This window comes from Merops nubicus, unplaced genomic scaffold (genome assembly GCF_000691845.1).
Source record: "Merops nubicus isolate BGI_N331 unplaced genomic scaffold, ASM69184v1 scaffold42705, whole genome shotgun sequence".
Classification (NCBI taxonomy): Eukaryota; Metazoa; Chordata; class Aves; order Coraciiformes; family Meropidae; genus Merops; species Merops nubicus.
In genome coordinates this window covers 1,178-7,418 of record NW_008608392.1, presented here as the reverse complement: position 1 = coordinate 7,418, position 6,241 = coordinate 1,178, and the positions used below count along the sequence as shown (strand labels likewise).

Sequence of the window (6,241 nt, the reverse complement as noted above, 5' to 3'; positions counted from 1 at the left end):
GCGTGGGCCCCACCCGGCGTCTCCTCGTTAGGTGTGCCAGTCCCCCTTGGGGCAGCGCCCGCGTCCCGCTTCGCAGCATCGCCATTGCATTGAACAGGGAAATGAAAATCATGGGGCGAGTTACTTAACTTGTCCTCTTCGACCTAAGTAACGAGGAGATGACAGAAGTTCTTTTGTAATTTTAATTTGGCATAAGGAGTTTTTCGGGAATGTGTCGAGAGAAGCCTGGTACAAGTTTACAGGTTCCTTAAATCTCGCTGAGTAGCATTTCTACGCCCCTCTTAAGCACACGGAAGCCCCTCCTTTTTCCAAGCATATGCACCATGGGGTTCCTGAGCAACTTTGCAGAAATATCATCCGTGGTGTGTGTTTAATATTTGAGCCACGATGCCTCTTCTAAAATCTTCTGTAACAAGTCGGTTATTGGTTATGTTCCCCTATCAAAAATGTTTACTTGTAGAAGTTCTTTGTAAAAAACAATGTGGAAGAAATCGGAGAAAAAGCTAAAATTGGGGAGATGAGGAAAAAGACGGTCTTCACTATGATGTCGTTTTGATAATTAATGGCTTTGAAAATGAATTGTTTGTCCATGGAGTGTAATTCAAAGAACAAAATGTCTCTGTTAACAGATGCGGAACTCCAGACAAACTAATTATCCTGACTGGGATGAGAAGGAAAGTCCAGCTCACAGAAGATGTGACAGTGCTAATAAGAGGAAGAGGAGATCCTTAAGCGGTGCACAGGAGAACAAGTGCTGCAAGAATGACCCTTCTGAACTTCCTGACAGGTAAGTGACTTTTTGAGTTCTGATTCAGCAAGCGTATTTTCCATCAGGGTCATCTGATCCTGTATTCATTTTTGAGTCGAAGATATTTCAAGAGAGATGTCTTGCAGCTTAAAGCAAAAAGTTGCCTTGGTGGGGACGCTAGAACTGTTCTAACGGAGTTCCCTTGATCCTTTGTCTGCAGTGGGCATTCAGAAACCCAGTGTGTAAGTGGCAGAGACCGCCAGGACCGACGCTACGTTGAAGAGTACAGGAATGAGTACAACCAAGTGTGCGATGCTGGGCATCACAGTTCCCAGTCCTCGGGTCACAGTAGGATGAGTAGTTACAAAAGGAAATACAAGGCACACCACACTACCTATCATCGTCATCATTCACAGGTGGTGTGACCAGTTTTAATTGAGGATTTTGTTTATTTTAAGAAGATTCTCATCTAGGCAGTAGTAATTGAGTGTGGGGATTTGGGGAATTCTGTCAATATTATTGATAGTTCATTCTTTTAGCTAATATTAGATCATTCTTTTTGCTAGGATTTTACTTCTTTCAGTGAAAATGTGTAGTTTGTAGGTATACTTTTGATAGCACACAGTGTAGTCTTGCTGTTTGTTAGCTGGATTTATTTGAGCAGATGAATGAATAATAACCATCAATTGGAGTACTTAAACCACAGGCATCGCTTCGTGCCTGCCAAAGTTTTAGTATGACAAGCATGTATTTCAGCCCTACTTGAAAATCCAAACGCAAGGTTTTAAACTGGCCTTGGACTAAATATCACTTGAAATAGCAAGGAGATAATGTCAGACTTGTATTTTTTAAAAAAATTTACTTAGTAAAATGTTTTGAGTATCACTGAGAAATCTGTAGAATCAGATATGTATGATGTCTGCCCACTAGCAGGGCAGTTTTTCTGATCTGTGTTACATATTTAACTCATAAAAAAGCTGAAGATAGGATTTGTAATTTAAGATCCTCAGCTGAGACAGCCTAAAGTAAATGTATATGCTATTTATGTTTTTTTTAAAAAATCTTGCCAAATATTCAGTTATTTAATCTTGATGACTTAAAATGGTTATTTTAATTTGGCCACAAGGCTATTTTTAGATATATAAGACACTTATTAAATCCTTTTGCTTTAAAAAAAACTAATGGGCACTGAAATGCTAAAGTAAAATTCAGTGAACCCATCTTTTGACAGAAAAACGATTGTGTTTGTAATTTTTTGTTGCCTTGCCACTTTGAGTATCTCATCTGAAAATCTGTTCCTTGCCATGTTTTTCTCCTGTAACATAAACTATGTGCCCTGTGAATTTCCGGGGGCTGAATTTGAAATTGCTCCTGCCAACTGTGTGTGGCCTGGCGCGTATCTGAATGCCTGAATATCTCCCTGCTGAATGAATTCGTATTCTGACCTGAATTCACTCGGGTTTATTGATGGGCTGGACGATCTTGGTGCCGTTCCAGAAGAGTCATCGAAGGAAAAGATCCAGGAGTGTAGAGGATGATGAGGAGGGTCACCTGATCTGTCAGAGTGGAGACGTACTAAGTGCAAGATGTATAGAATATTTTTAAAAATCTATTAACTTTTGAGATAGAATAAGTTCTTTTAGCATAAGACGTGAGGGGGCTTTGGAAGTCTTTTCTTTCTGTCTTTTGTTTTTTTTGGGGGGTGGGGTTTGTTACTGTTTTTCTGTAGAACTTAAATATATTTCTTTTTCTTTTTTCCCTTTTTTCCCCCCAAATACAGTAAATGAAGTTAATGAACCTACTAGAATGAGAGCCCTGTAAATGTGCCTTGATGAGCGTTGTCCAATAGCATTTCTCAAACTAGATATTTACAATTTAAAGCAGCACAGTCTAGAATAGCTTCAGTGATAGTACTTATTCTTTTTGGTTTATTTTTGTTTGCTTGTTTTTTTTTTTTAATAGCTGAGTCACTTCACAACTTCTGTGACTGAGAGTTCTTTTCTTTATAGATGAGGTTGTTGCTACCTTGGGTGAAGGTGCTTTTGGAAAAGTGGTGGAGTGCATCGATCGCAAAGCGTAAGTCTGTCACTCACTACCTGTCACTTCTCTTCCTCTCAGTGCTTCATGAAGGGCTTTCTGGTTCTATCAGGTTTCATCTTCAGTTCCTCAAACAGACACAAATTCTGGCACCTGCCCAGGACTGGGGTGTGAGGCGATGGGGATGGCTCCTGCAGGGGCCCCAGCCTGGTAGAGTTCAAGGGCTGATGAGGGGAGGGGGCCTAGAAAATGTGGGGTGAAGCTGCCTGCCCCTGCCTGGCTCTCACCCCCCGGTCTGTGCAGTGACCAAGGTCTCTGGCCTCACCGACCTTAACGTGAACACCATTTGGGTTCTAGCGGCGAGGGTAGTACAAATCAAGAATGTGTTCTGTGTTTGATGGCACTTGGGCTGTGTGCAGAAATCTGTGAAATTAGATTTGCTTTCTGGAGAAGACATTTGACACCTCAGTTACATTTGTACTGAAATGATTGAAGGCTTGTCATTCTTGACTGACAGTCGTGTGAGGCTGTGAGATGTGGGAGTTTCTCCAGCATTAGGCCAGCATAGATGAATACAATGAGGAGGTAAATGGGGCTTTTAACCTTAAAGAATAAAATCACTATCTGAGGTATCGAGTACATTTTCAGAATTTAAAAATTAAATGTTAGTTTTCTTTGTGCATAGATGGTTTTTGGTTACATTGAGTTGGTATGTACATAAAAAAATACCTTCTCCTGTTAAGTTTGCCATTGTTATAAACAATGCCTATGGTGAAGATTGCTGAATAGTCTCAGTTAAAACCAGTTATTGTTCTGCTCACTGCTAAAACCTGTCTTTTCAGGGAGAACAGACACGTGGCTGTGAAAATAGTAAAAAACGTTGATAGGTACTCTGAGGCAGCTCACGCAGAAATAAAGGTGCTGGAGCATTTGAACGCGTCGGACCCCAGCAGCACGTAGTGAGTAGAGACACCTGTGCTGTGGCTTGCAGAGTCCTGGGCGTCGCTCTCGCCGCGGGTGGCGTGGGTGTCGGCGTTGCAGGGCTCCCTCTCACAAGTCACGTCTTCTCCCGCTCTTGCAGTCGCTGTGTCAAGATGTTAGAGTGGTTTGAGTACTATGGACACGTCTGCATTGTTTTTGAGCTGCTGGGGCTCAGCACGTACGACTTCATTAAGGAGAATGGCTTTCTGCCCTTCAGGCTGGACCACATCAGGAAGATGGCCTATCAGATCTGCAAGTCCGTGAACTGTAAGTGTGGTTCTGGGCTGCTTTACTTCTTACAATTTCCTTCGTGAAATTTGCTAACTTAGAGTCGTTGCCTTGCAGTTTTGCATTTGAACAAGTTGACACATACGGATCTGAAACCAGAGAACATTTTATTTGTGACGTCCGAGTATACAGAGGAGTATAACCCTGAACTGGTAAGTTGCAGTCCTCTTCCCCCCACCCCCTCAGCCACTGCCTGGCTTTAGCTGGTCACTGGCACTGCGTTTCATTTTAGAAATGTGATGAACGCATGCTAAAAAATCCCGATATCAAAATTGTGGACTTTGGAAGCGCGACATACGACGACGAATATCACAGCACGTTGGTGTCCACAAGACACTACAGAGCTCCTGAAGTCATCCTAGGTCAGTAGAGGCTGGGGCTGAGCTTTTCTAAGCTTCTGCACTGTTGACCTGTGCTACGTAAGCTTTGTGGGTCTTGCTTCAGTAGCTGAAGTGTTCAGACTGGTATAAACGCCGACCTTGTGAATCTCTCCGCAGCGCTGGGCTGGGCGCAGCCGTGCGATGTCTGGAGCATCGGCTGCATCCTCATCGAGTACTACCTGGGGTTCACGGTGTTTCCGGTAGGCCGGGCGGCACCTGCAGCCAGCGTTGCGCCGGGGCGAGGCGGGGGCTGGGGGGACGTGGCTCCGGCTCTGCAGGGCCAGGCTGGGGACAGCGGGAGGGGAAGGCACACAGCAACTCGCTCAGCAGAGTGCTGCAGATCCCTTCCAGTAAACGTTTTAGCAGCAGCCTGCTGGGGAGGACTGGCCTGTAGTAATTCAGAAGCCACACTAACAACAGATGTAGTTTCATCTGTCACCATCAGCAAGTACTGCTCAAATACCCGAGTTCTGTCATCTTGCCAGTACTGCTGAAACTTCAAATTTATGGAGAGGAAAAAAGGCAGGGTCAAGGGGAAAAAAACCCTCCCACAGAGGGGATCAGGAAACAGCTTACTATACAGCCTCTTTTTTGGCGATTCGTGGTTGCAGGGCACAGTCAAAAATGAAGTAAGGTTAGTGGGTGGTTCTTGGTGATTTCCTCCAACAATGAACAAAAAGGTCTCTTGATTTCCCTCCAGACGCATGACAGCAAGGAGCACCTCGCAATGATGGAGCGCATACTGGGGCCTTTGCCCAATCATATGATAAAGAAAACAAGGTAATGACATTTTTCCATACCTGGGCTGCTATAGTTTTAATTTAAATATTTTCAGATTTGGTTTAATGGAAGGTTTTTTAAAAAAGTTGAATAAACTCAGCTTCATCCTCCTGCTGGCCGCTCTTGTAGCCTGTCCCCAGCCGAGTTGCCAGGTTGTGTACAGACCCGTTGCTGAGCTGCTGGCGAGGGGACAGAGCGGCACCTCTGAGTGAGGGCTGGGGTGGGTCTGTTCCAGGAAGCGCAAGTACTTCCGCCAGGACCGGCTGGACTGGGACGAGCACAGCACCGCCGGCAGATACGTCTCCAGGCGCTGCAAGCCGCTCAAGGTAAGGGCAGAGCACAGCGCCCTGGGGAAGAGCTTCAGGTGGAGGGGTAAGATTAAAAACCCCCCATGTTTCCTTTACGAAGGCGTTTATGACCTGCCACGATTCCGACCACGAGAACCTCTTCGACCTCATTGAAAAGATGCTGGAGTATGACCCGGCCAAGCGCATCACTCTGGAGGAAGCACTGAAACACCCTTTCTTCTTCCCTCTGAACAAGCAGAAAAGGGCAGCGCCGCCCGTCGCTGAGCAGACTGGGACAGAGGCCAGTCCACCAAAGAAACGCAGAAAATATTAAATATTTATTGTGTACAGTTATTTTGTAAATGGCCATTTTTGTATTACTACTTTTTTGCAAACTGAAGTTTAATCCAGCTGCTGGCATAAAACTTATTTAAAAAAGTTTATGAACCTGGTTGTTATTCCTTGGCAAATAAAAATCCTGGGCTACTTTCTTATTAGAGTGTGGAAAAGAGCACTCTCTATTCTACAAAATAGGGCTTCTAATGGCAAAAAAGTATTTTAGGTTTGTTTTATTTAACTAACTGTCATTTGAATAGCAGAAGACCTGGGGCTAGTTTTTACCTGCTGGTGTCAATGCTGCTGCTTTACTGAGTAAGAGAAGAGAGACAGCCCTTGAGGTGAAGTGTAAGGATGGCCTTTATTTGTTACAAAAAAGGTTACAAAGTAGGGAAGATCACTGT

General features: G+C 44.2%; 1 protein-coding gene across 2 annotated transcripts; it reads left to right on the top strand.

The window, feature by feature from the left end:
- The first annotated feature begins 629 nt into the window (after window positions 1-629).
- Window positions 630-5,835, top strand: CLK1 (CDC-like kinase 1). 2 transcript variants are annotated; one of them, XM_008940250.1, is made up of 12 exons: window positions 630-787; window positions 969-1,164; window positions 2,249-2,336; window positions 2,758-2,824; window positions 3,628-3,744; window positions 3,867-4,033; window positions 4,112-4,206; window positions 4,287-4,416; window positions 4,552-4,634; window positions 5,135-5,214; window positions 5,450-5,540; window positions 5,623-5,835. In XM_008940250.1, exons 1-12 carry the CDS (start codon window positions 630-632, stop codon window positions 5,833-5,835), a joined length of 1,485 nt encoding a protein of 494 aa, XP_008938498.1. The 2 variants fall into 2 exon arrangements, with proteins under 2 accessions (XP_008938498.1, XP_008938497.1); XM_008940249.1 differs by having other exon boundaries at window positions 2,246-2,336.
- Window positions 5,836-6,241: the final 406 nt, after the last annotated feature.

Bases quoted from the DNA above. Each gene is read 5' to 3' on its own strand.
- CLK1 (XM_008940249.1), top strand. From the start codon at position 630: ATGCGGAACTCCAGACAAACTAATTATCCTGACTGGGATGAGAAGGAA. The intron at 788-968 runs GTAAGTGACTTT...CTTTGTCTGCAG, and splicing joins CCTTCTGAACTTCCTGACAG to TGGGCATTCAGAAACCCAGT. The intron at 4,207-4,286 runs GTAAGTTGCAGT...GTTTCATTTTAG, and splicing joins AGGAGTATAACCCTGAACTG to AAATGTGATGAACGCATGCT.